The sequence below is a fragment of the Lissotriton vulgaris genome, chromosome 8 (assembly GCF_964263255.1).
Source record: "Lissotriton vulgaris chromosome 8, aLisVul1.2, whole genome shotgun sequence".
Classification (NCBI taxonomy): Eukaryota; Metazoa; Chordata; class Amphibia; order Caudata; family Salamandridae; genus Lissotriton; species Lissotriton vulgaris.
The window spans coordinates 635,475,567-635,501,617 of NC_141696.1; the positions used below are offsets into that span (position 1 = coordinate 635,475,567).

Below are 26,051 nucleotides of genomic sequence, written 5' to 3' on the forward strand. Positions count from 1 at the left end.
CATTAGGACCGGACGCTTTACCGGATTTTATCTGCCTGATAGCCTGCTCCACTTCATCATCAGAGAAAGAAGAGTCAAGATAGATCCTGTTCTCTTCTGACAAACTCAGCATAGCAATGTCCCTGATCATTTCGCTATTCTCAGCCTCTGTGAACTCACTACCGGCCGTATAGACCTTCTGGTAGTACTCTGAAAACTCGTCTGCCACCGCCTGCGGATCCGTGATTCTGCGTGACTCCGACCCCTCCAATTCAGGTACCAGCCGGGATGCCCGCTCCCCGGGCTCAAGCCACGCAATCAATTTACCGGCTTTATCGCCGTGCTCATATATACGGCTCTGCGCAGCATTATTTTGAGCGATCGTTCTTTCTCTCACAAGGCCTTTATATTCCTCCTGTCGGAGTCTCAGAAGGTGGAGCTCCGCAGGCGTGTGTGACTTAGCAACCCTCTCCTCCAAAAGTATAACCTCAGCCTCTTTTCAGAGCTACCTCCGCCTGATTTTTCTTCTTCTTCCCCCATTACTAAGGTTAGGACCTCACCCCTTGCTACTGTTTTGTATGCTTCACAAAGGGACTGTGCTGAGTCAACTGACCCCACATTTTCTAGGAAGTAACGGTCCGACATCCGGAGTACCTCTTTTTTAATAATCGGGTCCTTTAACTGCCAGGCACTAATAGGAGCTATCCTGCCCACTGCCGGTCGACCGAGGGCAAGCTGTAGCCACAATGGAGAGTGATCAGAAACACCCCAGCCAAGGTACTTCACATCTTGGATCATGATCGCCATCGCCAGCTATTTATAGTCTAACCTAGACAAGCTACTGTGTGCTGCAGAAATGTGAGTGAAATGTGTCGGCGTTGGGTTGCGTACTCGCCAGTTATCAACCAACCCTACGGTTTCCAGGAATTCTGAAAGCCATCTCTGTGATTGTCTAAGCGCTCGTGGTGGGCTACGGTCAACCTCTCCATCCAATACGTCATTAAAGTCGCCTCCTACGACCAGGCCACCAAGGGGCAGCGTGAAAAAGACAGAGCTCAAATCACGAAAGGTCTCAGCCTGGAGGCCCGGTGGTACATATATAGATAGAAAGGGGACCCTCCTACCCCCCTACCTGCTCCCACACTCCCGCATATCTGCCCCTTTGATCCAATCACGTAGCCTGCACAGACAGGGGGAAGGAATTCTTGACCAAAATCCCGCCCCCCCCCCCCCCCCCCCCCAGAACCGGTGGTAAACCCAGCGTGCGCAACCAACTTATAGCTTCCCTTGTGGAGGGCCATGCATCTATTACCGACCAAGTGCGTCTCCTGCAGCAATACCACATCCTGGGAGTGTCTCCTAATAAGCTGGCTGATCATCCCTCTCTTGATCTTGTCACCCAAACCATTTACATTCCAACTCCGCACTCTCATCCCCGATCCTCGACTATCCTGTGCCATTCCACCCACGTAAAGGACATCTCGCTACATTATTATCACCTGACTCAAAAAGGAAAGAAAATAAAAGAAGATAAACATAACTACACAGAAACATTCCCATCCCGCCTCCCCCCGCCCTGCACCCCTGCTCGCGGCATTCGCCAACCCCCAATTCGCAGTGTGCCTGTCGCCCCATGTTCTAACTAACCAACTATCTAAAAGTAGATCAGAGGAGGATATCAGAGCCCCGCATCTCTGCCCCCGCCCATAGGAATCGTATCTTGTGCCTTGTACAACACCCAGTAGGAATGTCTCATAAACGGTCCCCCTCCCCACCAGCTCGCTCCACTCGAGCAACAGCGATATTTATCATTCCTGGTCCTGTGCACCATGGCCATCTTCGCCGCCTCCTCCCCGGGGCTCCCCCTGAAGGGAACAGACCTTCCAGCCAATCTGAAGCAATTTCAGGGTTGTCGAAGAACCAAACTTTCACCGCAACCTCAATTCGCAACTTGGCCGGGAACAACATAGCATATTTCAAAGCCCTGTCTCTAAGCCGCTTCTTGACTCCGAGAAAACTCTGCCTCTGGACCGTCTGAGGAAAGTCCGGAAAAAAGGTGAGGGTGGAATTCTCATACTTCAGCGGGCCCCCCGATCTGAAGGCCTGCAGGATAGCGTCTCTGTCTCTGAAGTTGAGCACCCTTGCGATCATCGGACGCTGTGGGGCTCACTGCCTCGGTCGTCCTCCCGGAATTCTATGTGCAAGTTCTATCGTGAAAGTTTCCTAACCCTTTCGGCTTCAGATGGTTAAGGATAATGTCTTCAATGAAGAGATCCAGGGTCAAACCTTCAGCTTTTTCAGGGACGCAGATTATGCGTATGTTATTCCTCCGAGCCCGTCCTTCGTATTCATCCAGCTTACGGTGTGTCAAGTCACTGGAAGCTTGGAGAGCACGAACCTCCTGCTGCAATTGTGACACATCATCCGTCAAGCTCGCGGTTTTGATATCTAGCGACTTAACCTTCTCACTGGTTTTGGTGGGATCAGCTCGGATCAGGTTAACCTCAATGGACACATTGTCCAGCTTATGGTCCAGAGACTCCATCTGATGCCCCAGGGAGGTCTTGACTCCATCTATAGAGGCCATCACATCTTGCAGTGTGGTTTCTGATGTAGAGCCTGTGGACTCTCTATTTCCGTCCAGTATCCGTCCCGACCCAGAAGGCGAGCCCCTGGGCTGTCTATACCGGTCCAATTTGTTAGTTTAAACGGATCAGGACCCCTTAGTCGACCTGGACGGTTGTTTCTCGCCCTCAGGCTGAGCTGCCATCTTAGGTCCGTACGTGGAGAGTTATAAACCCCACAGTTACCATAGCTCCGACGATCCGCAGGGAAACACGTATGCCACCACTGTCGATCCCAGTCCGGCAGTCCTCCGTTAGGGGAATCCGTGTTTTGCCACGAATCGCCCACCAGAACGGAGAGGTAATCGTCACAAACTCATCAGGCCTCTCCTCAGGCCCCGGGGTCAGCCCTCTTTCACGTACAGGTGTAGGTGTTGTGGAGGGAGATAATGCGCATACACCGCTATGCGGAATGCTGCCTGTCAGCAGCCCCGCGGCACAAGAGGCGCACGCCGATGGGGCCAAAAGCCAGACTCAACCGCTGCCAGTCTCTCCTGCTCCGACCGGGCACCGCAGGAGACAGCGGGAACTCCAGCCGTACCGCAATCTTCAAATGCCCACAGGGCAACATCAGTCAACACCATGGGGCTTCGTGCGGACATCCGCGGTGCGCGCCCAGGCGGCGGCCCGGGGCCCCCCCGTTACTCCCCGGGCAGTCTCAGGAGCATCTCAGCAGGTCAAGTAATGTGGCAAGAGGGCCTCCGCCTGTAGTTGCAGGCCTTTGATGTGCTGGTAAGAAGTCCTGCCGCAGTGTCCCCCAACACTCGACTTGCAGCACAGCACGACTCAGGGCAGGCCAGCAGCTGGATCTCCGGAGCGCCACACCTCACAGCCATGCACTCCTCACGGCCAGGCAGGGGCCACCCGGCCCGGGGGTGTCAGTAGACCAGCACAGGCGCCCACATGGGCTGCAACCACCGGAGGGGCCGCAGCCGCCGGCACCTCCTCCAGACAGTCTTGCGGGTCCCCCAGCTCGCCCAACCACCTCCACACCTGACCGGGGAGTACAGCCTAGCCCCCACCCGGCCCCCGTATAAACATACAAATATAAACAATCCACCGCAGCAGGAGCTCCGCCGCAGGCGTCTCAGGGTCTGAGGTCAGTTCGCCCGATCAAGAGCAGGGCACGGCCGGCGACTTCCGGTCGGCCCCGCGGGTGTTGTTGCACTCGGAGCCGGCCGCCGCAGCACTCCAGTCCCCGGCTCCAATGGCGGTGGAGGCCCCAACTTCACGGGCGCACCGCCTCAGCCCACCACCACACCGCGGGCCCGGAGCGGCTCCAACGCGCACCGCTTCCCTTCCGTCAGGCAGGCCACCCAACGGCTCAGCAGGATAATTACAGGATGTTGGTGGGCGAGGTGCGGGACACACGGAGCAACTGGCCTACGCGGCCATCTTAGATGCTCACGTAGCTCCGCCTCGGCCTAGTTATTTTAAATCTCTCAACCTTATAGATGCAGTTTATGGGTGTTAGGAACACTTGTCTCCCACCATCCGCTAACAGTACATTGGGCATACTGCTTGCTACTCTGATTCAGGCATGTGAATCCCATCTTTCAGACTCCCACTCAGTTTTGACTATCTTTAGGGTGTCACTATATAGGGCCCTCCTGATTTTTATCAGAGATCTGTCTTTCAGTTTATGGCATCAATGAGTGCGCCATTCGGCAGGATTTATTAAACCAGGTGGTTTTAGGGGTCCTCTTGCCTTTAGAGTGTGTCAAAGGATCAAAGATGTTGGTCAAACTAGTGGTCAGACCTGTATGGATGGTGGTAAGTTGAACAATAGTACCATTGGAGTTGAGGGTCTGTGCAGCCTTCTCCATTACCAATAAAGGTGGAACGGTTAGGGAGTACAAGGCAGGGATCTTGCCTGGTGACTGCTTCAGGGTTTCCCACCTAATTCGCCTCCTGTTATCTAATGATAGATTGGTACCAGTGAGGTTACCAGTAATTGGGGGACTGTAAAGTTCCGGAAGCTTAAGATCGAGTACCAAAGTGTTATGGTCACTGTCTTGTCTAGACCAGACAGCGAAATTGAAAACCCATTGCCATATACTTGCTTCCACCAAAATGTAGTCCAATAAAGATGCTTGCCCCGGGCTATTGAAAGCGGATTTTCCAGGTTGGTCTGATTGATACGACTGTTACATGCCCTCAATGAGTGGGTTAGTGTAAATACGTTGATCTGCAATACCAGAGGGGTCCAAGCTCTCACCGGAGGGATCAATGGTTCAGGGATCAGCCAAAGGGAATCCTCTGCAGTGAACGAAGGGTCAGTAGGGAGGGCTAAGGGCTCAAACGGACTGTTAAAATCACCACCCATCACCAACCTGGTATTTAGGGGAACTAGCTTGATGAATGTGGTGAGCATATTTATGGTCTGGGATTCCTGAGCAAAGGACACCGGACAGGAATAGATGTTAAAAAATGCAATTTTGATCCCAGCATTAAAAGTAAGGAGGATACACAGGATATCATCCGAAGAGGTGTTCAGCTGTTCAACAGTACAGTCCAGGTGTGGCAACCCATGTGCCTAACCCACCCGATCGACTCCCTCTGCACCCTGTGGTTTCTAGGACTTTGAAAGTTGCAAAGCCCCTTATGACCGTGTCCTCTCTGGCCCAGGTCTCCTGGAACATGCATACATCATGATTTTGTACAAACTGTATCTAATCAGGGTTTTGGAGTTTGTTTTTAATATCAGCAAGGTTACATGTCAACACCCTCCGCTGGAGACCCAGGTTCGAGGTGGCATCACAAACGATAATGCCAGAGGGGTTGATGGTTTGTGTCATGGTTTGCTCGGGGTCTGATACTCTCACTAGGGATCTGTTTCCGTCCTTGGTTGCCATTGCCCATTCAGGAATGGGGAGGCTTGGTTGTTTGATACTTCTAGGGAACACCTGCCGGGCCTTGGGGTCCCAGGTGGAATTTATGATGAAGTTCACCTAAAGCGACTTGTATCTCACCGGCAGTGTTTAGGGAGTGCAGCCCTGTAGTTTTTAGATTAGGCTCTCTGTTAGCCAACCCCTAGCCACTGATTTGGAGAGGGATCAGATGGAATCAAAAGTCAACCTACCTCTTCAAGGGCTCCAACCCAAACCTATTGGCTACTGGAACGTTATACTGTATTCTGGACGGTTGGCCAAAGGTAGAATGGGATTGTAACCAGTGTATTGGAGCTCTACTGCACTGGGTCCATTGTGATGGATAGTTACAAGAGTAAAAGAAGGCCAATGTGTGTAATTGGATCCCTGTGGGCGGTGCACAAGGGCTGGGGGGGGCTGATCATTCAAAATTCGGACTGTCCGAGGATTACTAAAGTTAATAACTATACAGTATCCTTTGATTGACTTGGAGTTCTTGCCCACCCAACCCGCTCTCCGAACTAGTAATCTCTCTCCCGCCCTCTCATAGGGAAACTGTCCACGGCTGGTGAGCCAGTAAAGGCACTTGTTTCTCAATTCCAGCTGTGTGTTTGTCTGACCAGTTTTTATTTCAGGTACACTGGTTAAAACTGTAACATAAGGGAGAGAGGCTGGGGGTAAGTCAATTGTTGGGAGGGCCAGGGAGGCTGTGCCTGCGTGCACATTATCTACTGGATTGGACACTTCCCTGTCTGTTGTCTGATCAGGATGGTAGATTGCTCTCTGCGTGCTAGAGCTCCTGGTGCTAGGAACGACCCTCCTTGTTTGAGCCTGGGTGTATACCTGGGTCCTCGCCAGTGGAGTGAACGTTGTCTACTTGGGCAGCTCTAGGAGTCCCGATCTTGGCAGTGCTCGTTGTGGCAGGGCATGATGGGATGATGGAAGTGCCGCCTTTGTCTTTCTGTGTACTGCAATCTTTCTTGGGTCGAGAAAATATTGGCCACAGGGTTGCCAGGTACACACGGGGCGAGCATCTTACCGGAAGTTCTGTTCCCGAGGTGGAGGACTAACTCTTCTTTAACAATAGCTCTCATCTGTGCCTCTAATTCCACTATAAAGTCCCTCACCCATATAGTACAGTCAGAGTTTTAGTGCGAGTTTAAGGGGGGTTCTGCCACTCTACCCAGTCTGACTGGTTCACCCTCTCTGGGGCAGGTTTCTAGGCTGGGCTTTTTATTTGTTCCAGTCCCATTGCATGTTATTTGCCTCGTGGCTTTAGGAAGTGTGGTGTTTGTTCTGCCTTTACAGGTTTCCGCTTTTGCTGGGGAGGTATGTATGGGTGATGGCAAAATCTCGCTTGGTCCAGGTAAGGATTTTGATGGACTAAGGATGGAGCCCGGACAAGATTGTACAGAGAGAGGTTGCCCTAAGAATTTAGGGAAGAGGTCTGGGGTTAAGTTTAATCGCCTCTCCGTAATCTCAATTTCAGTCGAGACTACCCCGATAGCTCTCGGTAGCATCCTATCAATTGAAGTTTGGGGGAGTAGGGCCGGTAATAATACCGAAGGTTTTTTTTGGGGTACACAACCACGCTTCCCTATATCCAAAGCAAAAGGGAGAGACAATCGTGCAAATAATTCAAAAAAGAAACTGGCGACGAATTACCAATCTACTGGATTTCAGAGTTGGTCAAGAACCCAACGAAACCTTGGCCCCAAAGGACAAAAGTGCAACGTGATTGTAAGTCTAGCAACAATAAGGTCATGTAAACACAGACCATAAAGTGCAAAATGCTGAAGCTAGCAAGATCCGGCCCCAAAGGACAAAAGTACAACGTGATAGTAGGTTTAGCAGTAATAGGGGCATGTAAACAGGGACCATAAAGTCCAAATCTGAAAGAGACACGTTAGTGATAGATTCCTTACCTTAGAATTTCCCTAGGCGTCAGACTGGATCCGGAATTTTTTTGCGTAGCAATACCCCTGCGCGTCGGTAGGCGTCGTCTGTGGCTCCGTGTCAGTCGTCTGCGTCGTTAACGCCGGAATGACGTCGTCGGAGTACTTAAACGCCGCCCATGCGCGCTGACGTCAGTTCTTTTTTCCGCGCCAGCTATCGCAGATCCGGAGAAGCTCTACCCCTAGTCATTTTTTGACTAAACTTTTGATCTTTTTGATCACTCTTTTTCTTCGAGTCTTTGACTCTATCGGTGCCGGTAGGGATGCCCGGGTTCAAGCCCTGCTCGAAGTGCGACCGACTGATGTCGGTCACGGACCCCCATTGCCGGTGCCTGAATTGCCTAGGCCTCGACCATGACGATCGAACCTGCTCCGACTGCCGGGCCCTGACGTCGAAGGCTAGGCGGGAGCGGTCCCGCAAGCGGCTCGAGCTGCGGCAGTCGGCCCCGCGCCACTCCAGGTCCAGGTCCCGGTCCCGGTCCCGGTCCCACGGGAGGTCGAGGGACAGGTCGCGAGGTCGGAGTCATCGAAGCTCCGGGAGTGGGCACCGGTCGTCAGGCTCCAAGTCCTCAGGTAAGAGGCATGGAAGGTCGCAGCGTCATCATCATTCCTCCGACCCACCCCGACGCTCGCACGATGCGGCCGGGGGCTCGGGCGACACCGCCCACGCGGCTCCGCTGGAGTCGCAAGCGTCGCCGCCTGCCCCACACCTTCGGGTCCCTGGGCACGGCGCGACGCCAGAGGAGATCGAGCGGTACCTCATGGCCATGAGGCCCCTCCCTCCTCAGTCTGGTTCCACGGCGCCTTCGGGCCCGACGGTCCCGACCGGAGGCCCTAGCGGGTCGGTTGCTTCGGGTCCGCCGCCGAGTGCTTCGGCCCCGGCGCCGCCGGCGACTTCGGTCCCGGCGCCGCAGGACCTCACTGGATCCGCTTCCGGATCCGGGTCGTCACCGGTTGACCTTACGACCTCACCATCGCTGGCCCCACGGGTGTCGTCCGCGGTGGACGCCGTCCCCAATGTCCCCTACGGTCCGACTCTGGCGCCGGAACGGCGCCGCTTCCGACGGCCTTTGGAGATTTTTATTTACACGAGGAGGCCCCGTCTACTAATCCTGTTTTGCAGGTTACGGGTGACGAGGAGGATTGGGAGGGGTATGAGGACCCTCTGGCACTGGAGTGCCAGTCTCAACAGGACTGGACATATGAGCTTGGGGAGGCCAGGTCTTGACACATCGCCAGACACTGGATTTACCTCCCCTCCGACTGTGGCTTTGAAGGAGGGGTCTACATATAGTGTAGTGTTGACGAAGGCAGCCAAGGCCTTAAACCTTGAGCTCCCCGTCGCGGCCGTGAGGACTAACCTCACTGAGGTCCTCAAACCGCAGTCAAGCTCCAGCGAGCCTCTGCTGCCGTTCAATGAGGCCTTATGTGACGTTCTTGTGGGCACTTGGTCCAAGCCCGCCACAGGTCCGCCTGTGGATAGGAACGTGGCCTGACGCTACCGCCCAGCCCCGGGTGACCCATTCTTTTTGTCCAACAATCTCACCCCGAGAGCCTGGTCATCCAGGCCTCCAACTTCCAGACCGCATTCCCGTCGGCTCCGCCCGACCGGGAATCCAAGAGATACGAACAGTTCGGGAAGAAGGTGTTCTCGTCTGTTAGCTTAGGGCTGCGGTCTGTGAATACCGCCTGTCTCTTGGGCCGCTACACCCACACTCTGTGGGACACAGTTGCGGAGGTGCTTCTACAATGCCCGGAGGAGGTCCGGGCTAAACTCGCCCAAACTCTTGCGGAGGGCCGAGATGCAGCACGTTATTCTATCCGGTGTGGGCAGGATACAACGGACTAACTGTGCAGGGCAATGGCAACGACGGTGGCGGTTCGACGCCACGCCTGGTTGAGGTCCGCCAACTTCTCGGCCGATGTCCAGGCCACACTCCTGGACATGCCGTTTGATGGCCGTCGCCTCTTCGGCGACAAGGCAGACCATGCGCTAGAACGTTTTAAGGACTCCAGGGCTATGGCCAAGTCCTTGGGCCTCACGGCCCCACGCCAGCAATCGGGTGCCTTTCGCTCCTTTCGTGGCCATGGAAGGGGCGCCCCCACACGTGCTGCCAGCCACGCGCCGCAAAATGTTCAACTGCGCGGTGGCGGCCGTGGAAACCGCCGTGGCGGCAGTCTGGGACAACGGCGAGGCCAGTCCACACCTCTCTCCACAGCACCCGCCTCAAAACCTTCCTAATCAGAGTTTTCAGGCCCATGTGACGCCTGTGGGAGGCAGGGTTCGCCATCACCTCTCCCACTGGCGCACTATCACATCGGACAGGTGGGTGCTGCAGATCGTCCGAAAGGGCTACTCCCTCCCCTTCAACGCGACCCCTCCATCCATGCCACCGCAATGCCACCGCGTGTCGGGGGATCACTTGCAACTTCTGCAAGAGGAAGTCACGGCCCTCTTGGCCAAGGGGGCCATCGAGCGCGTTCCTGGGCCAGAAGTAGGGTGTGGATGTTATTCCCACTACTTTCTGGTAACCAAGAAGGGCAAAGGGGGCCTACGCCCTATCTTGGACCTGCAGGACGTCAACGGCTTCCTCCGGAAGGAGAAGTTCAAGATGCTGACTTAGGCTCAGGTCCTAGCTGCCCTGGACCCGGAAGACTGGCTGGTAGCGTTGGACTTGCAGGACGCGTATTTCCACATCCCCGTCCTGCCGGCCCACCGGCGTTACCTGCGGTTCACGGTAGGCCAAGAGCACTTTCAGTTTACCGTGCTCCCCTTCGGCCTTACCAGCGCCCCACGGGTGTTCACGAAGGTGATGGCGGTGGTCGCAGATAATCTGCGCAGGGTAGGTGTGTCAGTTTTCCCCTACCTAGATGACTGGTTGTTGAAGGCGGGCTCGCCCCAGACAGTCGTCAGCCACCCCCAGACTACGGCCAACCTCCTGCATTTGCTGGGGTTCTCCAATGTGCCGAAGTCACACCTGTGTCCCTCTCAGAAGCTCCTCTTCATCAGAGCGGTTCTCGACTCGGCGCAGTTTCTGGTTTACCCTCCCGAACAGCGGGTTCGGGATATACAGGCTCTGATTGCCATCTTTCAGCCGTTATCCCGAGTCTCGGTCAGGTTGATGCTGCGGCTTCTGGGGCTGATGGCTTCCTGCATCCTTTTGGTGCATCACGCCAGGTGGCGGATGTGGGCTCTGCAGTGGGACCTGAAGTTTCAGTGGGCCCAGCATCAGGGCAACCTGTCCGATCATGTCTTGATCTCGGAGGGCACTGCGAGACAACTGCAGTGGTGGCTCACTGACCGCGACTGGGTCATTGGCAGATCCCTCTCCCTACCCCACCCGGAGCACGTAGTTGTGACGGACGCGTCCCTCCAGGGCTGGGGAGGCCACATGGGAGAGGCGGAGATCAGAGGCCTCTGGTCTCCGGCGGAGTTCCAGCTCCATATCAACCTTTTGGAGCTGCGGACGATTCGTCTAGCACTGAAGGCATTCCTCCCCTCTGTCCGGGGAAGTGTGGTGCAGGTGTTCACGGACAACACCACCGCCATGTGGTACTGCAACAAACAGGGCAGGGTCGGGTCGTGGACCCTATGCCAGGAGGCTCTGCGCCTCTGGCAGTGGCTGGAACATCAGGGCGTGACCCTGGTGGTTCAACACCTGGCAGGCTCTCTGAATGCCAGGGCGGACGAACTCAGCCGTCGGTGCTTGATGGATCACGAATGGCGCCTTGGTTAGATCTATTCGCCACAGAAGAGAGCGCGCAATGTCATCAGTTCTGCGTGTTGGAATTTCCAAGGCGGCACTCGCTCGGAGACGCTTTTCGTCTCGAGTGGAGTTGCGGTCTATTGTACGCCTTTCCGCCGATACCACTTCTGCCCAGAGTGCTGAAGAAGATCAGGCGTGACTGGGCCCAGGTTATCCTTGTGGCTCCGGACTGGGCACGAAGATACTGGTATCCCGAGCTACTCAGCATGTCAGTCGATCCCCCGATTCGTCTGCCTCTTCGGGAGGAACTTCTGTCGCAGCAGCAGGGGACGGTCCTGCACCCGAACCTGTCCAGTCTCCACCTACAAGCTTGGAGATTGAGCGGCGGCAGTTGAGGCCATTTGACTTGCCTCCCGAAGTCTGTGATATCATTCTGGCAGCCAGGCGTCCCTCCACTAAGTCGGTATACGCCTGCAGGTGGAACAGATTTGTGGCATGGTGCACAGCAAAGGCTGTGGACCCTCTCTCTGCACCCCTTTCTGAAGTTCTACTCTTCCTTCTTTCACTTGCCCAGCAGGGCTCTGCTCTGGGCACTCTTAAGGGGTACCTTTCTGCTCTTTCCGCCTTCTTACGGCTACCTGATCAGCTTTCCTTATTCAAGTCTCCCATTGTAAATAGATTTCTGAAGGGTGTGAGAAGTTGGCCTGATATATGATGCTCACTAGTTCTAGTGATCACCTTGTATATATATTCATCCCAAAGTGCCTGAAGCTTATGAGAGGCACCCGACAGTCCTCCACCCTCCGGGCTTCTTGATCAGCGCATTTCTCCCTCTTGCAATTAACATTCTTGCCCGACGCGTTTCAGGGAATGGACCCCATCATCAGGGGCTGCCAACAGGAAACACTCGTTCAGGCATCTTTAGTTTCTCTGATCTTTATTCAAACAAATCACCTGGTAGGCGCAGGCTGATTTCCGCTTCATTCCTTCATTTCTGGGATTTGTAGTCCTTTTAGATGCCTGTTAATTTGTTTTCCTTTTTAGTAAAGTCGAGTGTTTGAAGTAAAATAAGGCAATTTTCATCTCCTATAACAGGTTGCATTCGTGGTTCTGTGCGCTGTACATTTAAAAGGAGTTCTGTGTAATGCCCCCAATCAGTTTGGAAGCACTCTCCTCACGTTACTATGAACATAATTGAAAACGCATGCATGAACTTACTTAAAGTAAATAACTTACCTGCACAGAGGACTGCATGCCCCACAATGCATCCGGGAAAAGAGTAACACCCACACGCCCATGGATGGCGGGCATGCTTAATAAAACACCGGAAAAGAAATGTGCAGGTCTCAGATGTGATGTTTGTTTGCCCAGGAAGAAGGGGCTTGAGGCCCCGAAACGCGTAGGCAGTGAAAAGAAACACGCATTTCAAAAGCTGGCTGCATTTTTCAGGCTGGATGGCAGAACGTCGTGTGTGCTCCTCTAAAGCTTCAGGGCGATTTGTTGGATATATATATATATATATATATATATATATATATATATATCTCCAGTAGGTACTTACAGTTAGAACCTAGTTTTGCCAATATCTTTAGGCCTGTTTGACAAATCTTCATGACAGCTGCTGTGTTAAAGGTTTCGGAGTGATCCGTCAAGCGGAGGCATAGAACCAAAATGCTTTCCTCCCATTTTAATTCCCATTGAGATTATAGACACTGCTACAGCCTGGACCACTGGACCCTTGCTCACTTTGCCACTGGATTCAAGCTAGCCTGGCTGAGGGGTGTGATCCCGAAACTGGTCCCAGGATGGTTGTTTCCGGTTCAGGGAAGACCTGGGTCGAAAGTTCGGGCTAGACTGTTGCCATCAGTCACAGGGTCAAGACTGATTTGTATATAGCTGGGTCCGAACTGAGGTGGCAAAGTGAGCTAAAGAATGATGATGGATTCAACCCAGTTCCATGACTATGGGTGAGTGGCTGAAAAGTTTCAGCGCTCTGTCCATTTCCTCGTGTTAACTTTGTAAGAGTGCCTTTTTCGAAATTTTAATTTAAATCCAACTTTATATCAATTGATTTGAGTCCAAACATGACATTTATTTCAACTCCCAATCGAATGTTAGCACTTATTAAATGTATTAAGGTAACCCATTGTTATCGTATGGGAGAGTCAGGCCTTCAGGGGTGAGAAAATAAATTTGGAGGTTTTTACTTCAAGGACATGTTGAAATTTAAAACACCTGTTCTTTAAACATGTGTACTTTTTAATTAATTAAAATACACCTTCCCTATGGGCTGTTTAAAGCCTACCTTAGAGGTGACTTAATGGCATTAAAAATGATCGTTTAGGCAGGTAAAAGATTTAGCTTTAAAGGGCTATTTTAATGGACGGCACAATGAGTGCTACAGTGCCACTAGAAGCATTCAATTTAAAAGCCCTAGATCCTTAGAGAACCTAAGTACATGTAGTACCACATACTCAGGACTTAAAAGTAAACTAACTGGACCCATCGGGTGTAAGCCAATTTTCCCTTGTTTTGGGAGTGAGCACAAGCACTTTAGCACTGGTTAGCAGTGGTAAAGTACAGTCTTAACACTAAAAAAACAAATTCAGAAAAGAAGTGGGGTGAACACCATTTTTTTTTTTGGGGGGGGGGAGACCGTGAAGGGAGGGCAAAGTTCAACACAGTGTGGTTAAAAAGTAACTAAACTAATTACATTGTGATGGTAAAAGATAACTAACCTGTTATGTTATCCTCTATTTATAGCGCGCACGGCTACTTGGAAGTGTCCCGGCACGAAAACCAAGTGGTGGAGACGGAGAAGGGCAGACCAGGCTGGAAAATTACTTAAATAATAGAGTTTTTAGATGTTTTTTGAACAGCCTGAGGTTGCCGGTGTTCAGCAGTTCAAAGGGCAGGGCATTCCAAGCCATGGCTGCTCTGACAGAGGGAGCTACCTCCCATTCTACCAGGCGGTACCTGGGAACAAGAGCGAGGCATTGACCAGTGGAACGTAGATGTTGGGGCAGCGCATAGAATATGAACCGACTTCTGAGATACTGAGGGCAAGACTTGTAGAGCGCACCATGGGCAAGCGTAAGAGCTTTGAACAGAATGCGTTGGTTGAACGGAAGCCAGTGCAGATCCTGTAGAAGCTGCTTCGCACTGGACCTTCCCGGAGTACCTAGTAAGGCTATGGCCGCCGCGTTCTGGACAATCAGTAGCTTTTTTAGCTGATATGCCTTGACACCGATGTACAAGGCATTGGCGTAGTCCAGACGTGAGAGTATGAGGTCATGGGGGTCACCATTTCTTTGGCCACTCTAGGCAAAAGTGGCAGAAACTTCTAGAGGCGTTTCAGTGTGCCAAAGCACACACTGGCCAGCCTATTGATCTGAGGTAGAAATCTCAATCCCTCACTGAACCATACCCCCAAATGTTTTGCCGGGCTCCCCATAGATTTATTCATGGGGTACCCACTGGCCAGATGTCTTCTCTAAAATGTGGGGGAATGATCCATAAAGAAGAACCTCTGATTTTTCTTCAGTGCATTTTAGTTGGGCCTGCACTAGCCATTTAAACACTTCCGCCAGACAATTTTTGGCAATAGCCGGGAGAAATCAGTTTTCTTCCACATGAAGACGAGCTGGGTATCGTCAGCATAGGCTATGATCTTAGCGCCCAGCTCCTCTGCCAAATAAATAAGTGGAGTCATATAGACATTTAACAGAAGAGGGCTCAATGTTGATCCCTGGGAACCCCTATCGTCAGGCATTGCGGAGATGAGGCGAATGCGGCAGCCAAACTTGCTGTGTTCTGTTGGCTAAAAAAGATTTAGTCCACTCTCACGCTTGGCCAGAGATGCCGATGTGGGACAAACATGCCAAAAGATGTCAGTGTGGCACAGTGTTGAATGCAGCAGAGAGGTCTAGTAGCACCAGAGCGGCTCTGCCGCCAGCATCCAGGCCTTCTCTAAAAGCCTCCAAAACCTCAACAAGGGCTGTCTCAGTGCTATGAGAGGGGCTAAAGCCTGACTGAGGGAGGTGGAGAGCGCCAGAGCTCTCAACAAACTCCGAGAGCTGTTTGTGAGCAGCCTTCTCACATACCTTTGCCACCGCCGGGAGTAGTGAAATTTGGCGGTAGCTTCCCGGGGTAGCAGGGTTGAGTGAGGCTTTTTTCAACAGAGGGGGGAGTTTTGCCTGCTTCCACTCCAGTGGAACAGTAGCGTTCATAAGGGACAGATTGATAATTTTATTGACTTCAGGGTTGACTACCTCAGCAACCAGTAACCTAGCTCTGCAGGGGTCCGAGGGAGAGCCCGATTTGAGCAATTTAAGTATGGCCAGAGTATCTGACAGTGGAATGGGAATAAATGCAGTCAGACAGCGGCGGGCTGGATCGAAATCTACTACTGTCTGAAGCGAATAGGAATCCTGCCGTTGGGTAACAGTCTCAGATATCCTGTATGGCGTGGATTTTATCAATAAAAAACCCAAAAGCTGCTCACACCATTCGTTTGAACCAGACAAGGCCATCTGTTCAGCGCCTGGATTCAGGAAGCTTTGTACAAATGCAAAGATTTCCTTTGAATTGTTTTTTGATTGAGCAATGTGCTCCGCAAAAGAGTGGCCTTTGGCCAACTTGACCATGGAATAATAGTTGTGCTGGGCTTTCCTGAGAGCAATTTTAGCTAGCGGACAGTAGGTCAGTCTCCAACAGCGTTCTAGTTTTTTACAGGATTTTTTTAGAGCTCTTCGATCCTTAGAGAACCTGGGTTGGGACTGGGATTTTCTCGCTCTTTTATGTCCCAGGGGCGTGGAAAAATGCTCCACTGCTCTAGACAGCCAGTTATTGAATCCCCTGACTGCCACCGACAGACCCCCTAAGGTAAAAAGTTTTTTCTTTGGGCTGAAATTTGCTTTGCTGATTGTCACTTTGGTATTAGCCAGTCGCGTGCTGTTCGGAATCGTAGTTACTCAGTCTAAATACAGTACATTGCATAGGAAACAATGCAAAAAAGTTAAGATTGGCACCAAAAATCTAGGAACACTGATTGCTCGATTTAAAATTTTTGCAGTGGAATTGTTAAATTACAATTACTGCCATAAAACAAAACATTCAATTTATGTGGATGAAATTGGTAGAAAAATTACATTCTGCAGCCTTTTACTAAATGTTTAGGCATGCAGTCCTGAAAGTCAGTGAGCAATACATTTTCTCAAGAAATTACTGCTTCTTTAATGAAATAAAAGCAGGATAATCTTCTGGGGCTGAATACATTAGGTATGTGGTGTTAGTGACTTGTTGACAGAACAAAGAAGCAAAGACTATTCATAAGCCATAGAACCACATAAACTCATGCGTGTCTACCATCCTCAAGTTGCTTCCATCTTCCCCACATTCTACTCCCAACAGCCAGTCTCCACATCTTGCACACACAAAAACCCCCCCCCCCCTTTAAACAGCATTTTTCTGAACAAGGAGTTGTGTACTTGCATCTCTTGGAAACATTGTCGGAAATATGCAAAACGGCATGTACGGTACTATACATTGTTTACAGTTTTTTCATAGACATTCGCCCAAACCTGGTGAGGATTCAATATGTGCCTTACAGTTTAAGAAAAGTAATTGACTCAACACACACCTGATTACAAGGTCTGACTTGTCCCTCTTCCAACATGTATAGGATGTAATGTTTGACAAAGAATCATCCTTAAAAGATTTCTCTGTAACACATTTTTTTTGTACTGACTGCAGGCAGACGAGGAAGAAGATCTTGAAAGTGATCTGGGTAAATTGAAGAAGGTGCGGAAGAAGGCTGCCTATGCGGGAGGCTTGGTGTTGGATCCAAAAGTTGGTAAGTTATAGGCTTATGGAAACACAACAATGAACTCAATAGGGTATAGCAAAGCCCAGAAAAAAAGCTGAATTAGTTATGCTGCTTCTGATGGATATTTCTAACTGCAGAATTAAGTCCTTATGAAACCCCTCATGGCACCTGATGAAGATCTGGAAACATTTCCAGCAGTTGATCTCGCAAACCAGTATATGGCACCATCAGACTCCATGGCGGCCTCTCTCTCCCCCCCCCCCCCCCCCCCCATCTGCAGGTGACATGGGAAAGCTGTATACAAGCACCACTTGTGTGCTGACATCCAGCTTTTTTATATGCCTTTCAGTGCAGGCGCGAATGATCCTAATAGGATTCCTCTCTCCAAAGATCCCCGCTCAGAAAGAGAGCACACTGTTAGCACGCAAAACACTTGACACTGCATCATAGTCTGACCACTTTCCACAGCTGCAGCTAATGTATCCCAAATTTCCCAGGCAATCTTTGATTTTTCAGCTGGTACTGACGTTCGAAGAGTCCAAGTTGCAGCCTTTCTGGCTTATTTGTGGCCACCCTAGAATGCCCTCATGCCCCATGGATCTGCAAGGGCCATCCCCGGTGCCAAATAACTTGACTAGACCTCTTCTAGGCCCCCTGCTGGAGTTGGGCTGCACCTCTAACCCTTTGCCTTACGCTTAACCGATCAGTACCTGCTTCCAGAGTCTACGGGTCCATCCCTGACACCAATTTACGATCCGAAGCGGAGTTCGTCTAGGTCTTGACCAGTGTCTTGGTATGAGATTTCCAGTGGTATTGAAGCAGTGCCTCGGCGCCAATGTTTCCAACACCTTGAGGCCTAATTCACTTCATTATTTATCTAGGACTTTAACAATGTTGTGGTCTTAATACATCAGCAGGAACCGAATTGTACTCCCATTTAGAAATGTGCCTGTTTCTGTAGTAGTATTTAATGCAAATCAAAACCTTGATTGGCTCTGCCAATAAGTAGCCCCCATCTCTGGGCACCAAAAATGTGCTCAGTGTGACCCAGCCTTCTCTCTACATCCCACAACCTGTGCTAGGAACACTGGTGTAGTGAGTAGTATTTAATGCAGCAGAGGTGCTCCAACTCCAGTTGCCACCTGTGGGAACTAGGACTAAAATGGTTGAAAGCAGTTTCGAAACTTGAATTTTGGGTACCTTTCTGTGAAGCCCTGACATACTCTTGACTGCTGCACAGTCAAAACCTTGCTTGGCTCTGCCAGTAAGTAGTCCCCATCTCTGGGCACCAAAGATGTGCTCAGTGTGACCCAGCCTTCTCTCTACATCCCACAACTGAAAGTAGTCATGGCTTTTGCCAACAAAGTAAACCTGAATGTCTTCCCTGCTGCCCGCCCTGATTGAGAATTCAAGTGCATTGATGTGCTTGGCGGGAGTGTTCTCCACAGATAGGATGAGGCCAAACATATTTTGTCGGTCTGACAGGACATCAGCCTGTGCAACCTGTGCTAGGAACACTGGTGTAGTGATTCATTGTCATTCCTTGATTTTCCCCACATGCTGTTCAAGGGATATGCCCTTTGATGGCTTTGGGCTATTTAGAAAGGTGGCAGGTTCAGATTTGGAGCATTCTAAAGATGTCTGTGCTTTGGGTCGCTCCTTGGGCTTGTTCTCTCCCACTAGCCTGTTCCATCAATGATGCTGCGATTTCAGGGGGTCACTTCTGGGACCTGGCTTACTGGCAGAGGTAGCTATCCCTGCCATGCAGCAGACCGTTCAGTCCTCTTGAAGCTTCAGTGTGTGTGTGTATCTGAAAGAGACACGTTAGTGATAAATTCCTTATCTTAGAATATTCCGTCTGGATCCAGAAAGTTTTCTGCTCAGCAGTACCCCTGCGTGCCAGTAGCTGGTGTTGTGTGGCTCTGCGTCCGTCAAGGGGGTGTAAGCGCCGGGCACGGCACGGAGGCTACTTAGGCGCCACCCATGTGCGCTGACGTCAGTTCTTTGTTTTTCCGCGCCGAAAGCGCAGATCCGGATTGAGCACATACCTCGGTCATTTTTTGACCACTTTTTTTTTAGACTTTTTGTTGTCTCCTCTTGTCTCCTGGTGCACGTAGGGATGCCCGGCTTTAAGTCTTGTGGGTCGTGCCCCCATGATGTCTGCCTCTACTGCCTGGAGACCGACCATGACTCCCGGGAATGTTGGGACTACGGTGCCATGGCCCTGAAGGCCTTGCGGGAGCGGCGCCGGAAGTTGCTGGAGGTCCGGCACTCATCCCGCCGCCGCTCCGGGTCTAGGGGCCGTTCACGGGACCGGAGCCGTCGCTCCTCGGGCTCTAAGTCTTAACCTTCAGATTCTGATAAGCGACGACATAAGAAGTCGAAGCAGCGCGTTCACTCTCCGACGTCCCCGCGTCGCTCCTTGGAGGTGGACTAGGGGAGGGGGACAGGGGCTCCGCCCCTGGGGCTCCTCTGGAGCCTGGGAGTCCCGCGGCCTACCCGCTATACCCGGGTCCGTCGGCGACTCCAAGAATTTCTTGCTGCCATGGACCGCCTGATTAGGCCTCTGGCTCCCGCTGGCGCACCTGCGGACCCCGCGGTCCCGTGTCCAGATCCTGTTGGCCCGGCGGCACCGCCTCTGGCACCAGCCTCGGAGCCACTGGATCCAGCGCCCTTGGCTACAGTCCCGGCGCCACAAGGTGCAGCACCGCTGGCTCTGGTCCCGGCGCTGCCCTTGGCTCCGGCCCCAGCGCCGCCACAGGCGCCGCACTGGGTGCTGTTTAACCCGCCCCTGCCCCGGTTCTCGGACCATTTCGTTCCGACCTGGGATCCACATTAGGATGCGGCTCCGGTTCGGCCCCGGCCAGCGCCGCTCCTGGCGCCGCTGACCCCCTCCCCAGCTCCGGCCCTGCTGCCGCAGCGGGCTCCTTCTACTGCGGAGCCTGATGAGGACTGGGACGGCTCCGAGGACCCCCTTGCGCGGCAGTGTGACTCAGAGCAGGATTGGGTGGATAACCTTCAAGATGCAGGTGAACTTGATGTGTCTTCTGAGCCAGGGTTTGCCTCGCCTCCACCTACTATGGAGAGGGCGCTTCCTAGACTATGATGCACCGTCTAACTGCGGAGGTTCTCCATCTCGAACACCCTACGGTGACCCTTAAGACCAACCTCCTTATGGAGGCGCTCCAGATGTTTGTCGTCGGAACCGCTGCTCCCTATCAATGAGGCCCTTAATAAAGTCCTCTCGGGCACAGTGGAGAAGTGTGGCTCAATAGTTAGAGTGGCAGACCCTGATACAGAGGTCTAGCCCGGGACCAGGGTTCACTTCCCTGCCTCGGCGGTTCTTGGGCTCAAAAATTCCACGGACCGGATAATTCTCGCCTCAGTGCCCATTTAAATCATGGAGTCCCACTCTGCAACTCTGGGCATTAGCTTGCTTAATCTGCACAACGGCCCCCACAACGCTAAGGATGCCTGGCCTCCACCTTGGGGGTGTCCAGGAGTGGACGCCTCACAGGGAAAGCCAGGTGGGTACCACAGCGGTATTCGTACAAGCGCCTTGAGACCCTTGCGGGTGAGTAGTGCGCTATACAAGTATCAATTTACAATGTACTTGGTTGCGGCCTGCCCCGGGGGCACTGGTGGATAAGAACGTCGCTAGGCGTCATCGCCTGGCGCCTGGTGACCCTGCCTTCTTGACCACTCACCCCACGCCTGAGAGCCTGGTCATTCAGGCCTCGACGTCGCAGAGTGCCTTCCCCACGGCTACGCTGGATAAGGACTCTAAGAAGCTGGACCAATATGGCAAGAGGTTGTTCTCGGCTGCCAGCTTGGGTCTTCGCTTGGTTAATACCGCCTGCTTATTGGGCCGTTACTCCCACGGCGTGTGGGATTCGGTGGCAGAGGTCCTGCCTCAGTGTTCTGAGGAGATCCAGACTGTCCTTTCCCAAGCGATTGCGGAGGGCAAGGATGCGGCGAAGTTCGCCATCAGGTGTGGTATGGACATTGCTGATTCCTTGGGCAGGGGGATTTCCACGACTGTGGCGTTGCAGTGCCTTTCCTGGTTGCGGTCTACAGAGTTCTTGCCCGATGTCCAGGGCTTGCTTATGGACATGCCCTTTGATGTGCTCTAGAGCGCTTTAAAGTCTTGCGGGCCATGGCTAAGTCCTTGGGTCTTTCTACGAAGAGCCCTGCTACGCCTGGGTTTTGTTATTTTCGTGGTCAGGGTAGAGGTACCCAAGCACGCTCCTCCACGAAGCCCGTGCAGAGCCAGCCTCCGCGTGGCCGTGGCTTCCGCAGGGGCGGGTCTGGTAACCAGCGAGCAGGTCAGTCCACCTCCTCGCCCGCTGCTTCCATCTCTAAGCCTTCCTAATCCAAACTTCAGGGTGCACCCCACGCCGGTGGGAGGCAGGGTCAGTCACCACCTCCACCACTGGCGCGTTATCACATCGGACAAATGAATGCGGCAGATAATGTGCCAAGTTACTCGCTCCCCTTTCTGTCCTCCCCTCGGGCCATGCCACCTCGGTGCCACCACATGTCGGGGGATCATTTGGCTCTTCTCAGTCAGGAAGTCACGGCTCTCCTGGCCAAGGGGGCCATCGAGTGCGTTCCAGATCAGGAAGTAGGGAGTGATTGTTATTCCCACTACTTTCTGGTCCTCAAGAAGGAAAAGGGGGGCTTGCGCCCCATCTTGGACGTCCGGGACGTCAATCGCTTCCTCCGGAAGGAGAAGTTTAAGATGCTGACTCAGGCTCAGGTCCTGACTGCCCTGGAGACTGGATGGCAGCGTTGGACTTACAGGACGTTTATTTACTCATCCCTGTCCTGCCAGCCCTCTGTGTTATCTGCAGTTCATGGTAGGCCAGGAGCATTTTCAGTTTGCTGTGCTCCCCTTCGGTCTTACTAGTGCCCCCTCGGGTGTTCACGAAAGTGATGGCGGTGGTCGCAGCTCATCTGCGCTGGTCAGGGGTGTCAGTTCTCCCCCTACCTCGACGACTGGCTGTATTCAGGCTATGATTCAGCTCTTTCAGCCTCTATCCCGGGTTTCAGTCAGGATGACCCTCCGGCTTCTGGGCCTGATGGCCTCCTGTATCCTGCTGGTGACACAGGCAAGATGGCATATGCTGGCTCTACAGTGGGACCTGAAGTTCCAGTGGGCATAGCATCAGGGCAACCTGTCCGATCACGTCCAGATCTCGGAGGGCGCTGCACGACGGTTGCAGGGTGGCTCACGAACTGCGATTGGGTCTGTGGCAGGTCCCTCTCCCTTCCCCAACGGAGCACACAGTGGTGACGGATGCGTCTCTCCTGGGATGGGGAGGCCACATGGGAGAGGCAGAGATCAGAGGCCTCTGGTCTTCGGCGGAGTCCTGGCTCCATATCAACCTTCTGGAGCTTCTGGCGATCCGGCTTGCACTGAAGGCATTCCTTCCCTCTGTCCGGGGAAGTGTAGTCAGGTGTTCACAGACAACACCACCCCCATGTGGTATTGCAACAAACAGGCGCAGGGTGGGGTCCTGGACCCTATGTCAGGAGGCTCTCTGCCTTTGAGTTCTTATGCTTGTTTTATTATTGATGTGATTATCTGTATGCTTTTGTTAATATATTTCCTTATTTTATGTATTATGAATTTTATGTTAATTCGTTATGATTATTGTATGTAATTTTGACAAAGCTATTTTAATACCCATCATATTGGTTTGACCTCCCGTCATTTCTAATATGATTTTTAAATATACAAAATAAAAATATACTTTTTATACAACTTCGTTAATCCTCCCCTACTGCTCCTTCTTGACAACTGGCCTGTCTTATCTGTACGCTTATATACCTAGACGTCCTAGGATTTTTTCGCATATATAGGCTCTCTGCCTCTTGACATGACCGGGACATCAAGGCATTACCTTGGTGGTTCAACACCTGGCAGGTTCTCTGAACGCCAGGGCGGACAAACTCAACCGCCGTTGTTTGATGGATCACGAATGGCGTCTTGATTCGGACGTGGCGCAAGGTCTCTTTCAGCAGTGGGGAGAGCCTTGGTTAGATCTGTTCGCCACCGAAGAAAACGTGCCATGTCCTCAGTTCTGCGCGTTGGAATTTCCAAGGCGGCACTCGCTTGGAGACGCTTTTCGTCTCAAGTGGAGCTGCGGTCTATTGTACGCTTTTCCGCCTATTCCACTTCTACCCAGTGTGCTGAAGATCAGGCGCGACCCGGCCCAAGTCATTCTTGTGGCTCTGGACTGGGCTTGAAGAGTATGGTATCCCGAGCTACTCAGTAGGAGCATCGATCCCCCCCCATCTGTCTGCCTCTTCGGGAGGATCATCTGTCACAGCAGCAGGGGACGGTCCTCCACCCGAACCTGTCCAGCCTCCACCTCCATGCGTGGAGATTGAGTGGCGATAGTTGACTGCTTTCGAACTTCCTCCTGAAGTCTGTAGTATCATTCTGGCAGCCAGGCGTCCCTCCACTAAAACGGTATATGCCTGCAGGTGGAACAAATTTGTGGCATGGTGCACAGCAAAGGCTGTGGACCCCCTTTCGGCCCCTCTTTCTGAGGTTCTTTTGTTTCTACTATCTTTGGCCCAGCAGAGCTCTGCTCTCGGTACTATCAAAGGCTATCTTTCTGTCATCTCCACTTTCTGACGCTTCCTGATCAGCCTTCTTTTTTAAGTCCCCGGTTGTTAACCGTTTCCTGAAAGACATTAGACACACATTACCTCCCGTGTCTTTCATAATGCCTCATTAGGACTTAATTCTTGTCTTGACCTATCTGATGTGCGCTCCCTGTGAGTCCCTTCATAACTGTCCCTTACGTCTACTCACCTTCAAGACGGCTTCCCTGGTAGCTATCACTTCTGCCAGAAGAGTGAGTGAGCTCCAGGCCCTTTCTTCTAAACCTCCTTTCCGCTCTGTTTATCCGGACAAAGTGGTTTTGAGGATCCGTCCTTCATTCTTGCCAAAGGTTGTCACGCCCTTCCACATTGGGCAGGCCATCACTTTGCCCACCTTCTTTCTGCCTCCACATCCTTCCAGGGAGGAGGAGAGGCTCCACCGTGTGGACCCCGAACGTGCGCTTGCTTTCTATCTGCAGCGTACACAACAGTTACAGGTGGATGATCAACTCTTTGTTGGCTACGTGGACGCCAAAAAAGGTTGGGCTGTGCACAAACGGACCATTTCACGGTGGGCCGGCCTGTGCATCAAAGCATGTTACTCCTTGGCCAAGAAGGAGCCTCCTGTGGGGCTGCGTGCCCTTTCAACCAGGGCAACTGCAGCCACTACTGCCTTGGGACGCGGCGTTCCCTTGCAGGACATTTGTCAGGCAGCTACGTGGGCCTCGCTGCACACGTTTACGAAGCACTACTGCCTTGACAGTCCGGTCCGGAGAGACAGCTTCTTTGGCCGTTCTGTGCTACGTGACTTTTTGGTGTAATCCTGTTCGCAGAACCATCTCCGGGGTTGGTATTGCTGGGGTATCTATTCTAAGGTAAGGAATCGATCACTAACTGTCTCTTACAGATATATCGTTACACAAGTAGTAACTTGTGCGTCAATAGGTAATAACAGTTGCTCTACAATTGTGTTCCCCCAAGTCTCCCGATAAAAATGGCACCTCACTTATGTGGGTAGGCCTTGTGCCCGCGACCAGAAACGGACCAAAACGCAATGTGGACACCACATTTTTACAGTAAAAACTGTCCCTTTTTTTGCAAAGTGCCTAGCTGTGGATTTTGAACCCTAGCTCTGCTGGCACTTAGGGAAACCTAGCAAACCTATGCATTTTTGACAACGAGACACCCAGGGGAATCCAGGAGGGTAGGACCAGGTTCTGTTACCCAGAATCCCTTGCAAACCTCAAACTTTGTGAAAAAAAACACATTTTCCTCACATTTTGTTGATGGAAAGTTCTGGAATCTGCACAGATCCACAAAATTCCACCCACCTCGCATTCCCCAAAGTCTCCTGACAAAAATGGTACCTCACTTGTGGGTATAGGCTTCTTGCCCTTGACAGGACACAGGCCATAACTCAACACTGACACACCACATTTTTACCGTGAAAACTGACCCTTTTTTCCCCAAGGTGCCTAGCTGTGGACTTTGAACCTTAGCTCTGCTGGCACCCAGGGAAGCCAGCAGAACTATACATTTTTGAAAACTAGACACACAGGGGAATCCAGGATGAGGTGACTTGTGTGGCTCTCACAAGGTTCTGCTACCCAGAATCCCTTGCAGAACTCAACCTTTGTAAAAAATAAAACATTTTCCATACATTTCTGTGATGAAAAGTTCTGGAATCTGCGTGGGTCCACAAACGTCCACCCACCCTGCATTCCCAAAGACTCATGATAAAAATGGTATCTCACATGTGTGGGTGGACCAAGGGCCAAGTGCCTGCGGCAGGGAAGGGGCCAAAACATTGTGGAGACATTAAAATTGCCTATCACATAATGACCTGGTTTTGCAAAGGGGCTCACCTTAGTTTTTGGCCCTGCGCTCGACGGCCATTTAGGGAAACTTACCAAACCCACACATTTCAACACAGGTTGCGTGTGGTGATTGCTGGAATGATATCGCAATATCTATTTAAATGCCTCCCCTGCGCCCTGACGTCAGTTCTTTCTTTTCCCACTCCACCCAAGAAGGGCAAAGGGGGCCTATGCCCTATCTTGGACCTGCGGAACGCCGACGGCTTCCTCCGGAAGGAGAAGTTCAAGATGCTGACGTTGGCTCAGGTCTTAGCTGCCCTAGACCCGGGAGACTGGATGGTAGCGTTGGACTTGCAGGACTCCTATTTCCACATTCCCGATCTGCCGGCCCACCGGTGATTGTGGTGGTCGCAGCTCATCTGCGCAGGTTAGGGGTTTCAGTCTTCCCCTACCTAGACGACTGGTTGTTGAAGGCGGGCTCGCCCCAGACAGTTAGCCACCTCCTGACCACGGCCGACCTCCTGCCCATGCTGGAGGTCTCCAACAATGTGCCGAAGTCGCACCTGCGTCCCTCTCAGAAGCTCCTCTTCATCGGAGCGGTTCTAGACTTGGCGCAGATTCAAGTTTATCCTCCCGAACAGTGGGTTCGGGATATTC

At 52.2% G+C, this 26,051-nt stretch overlaps 1 protein-coding gene across 1 annotated transcript in view; it reads left to right on the forward strand.

The window, feature by feature from the left end:
* Window positions 1-26,051, forward strand: part of POLA1 (DNA polymerase alpha 1, catalytic subunit) — a 2,033,948-nt gene that overhangs the window by 724,824 nt on the left and 1,283,073 nt on the right. Inside the window, exon 23 of the mRNA XM_086934515.1 lies at window positions 16,890-16,989. Within this exon, the coding sequence (XP_086790641.1) occupies window positions 16,890-16,989 (100 nt within the window). The remainder of the gene's footprint in view (window positions 1-16,889; window positions 16,990-26,051) is intronic.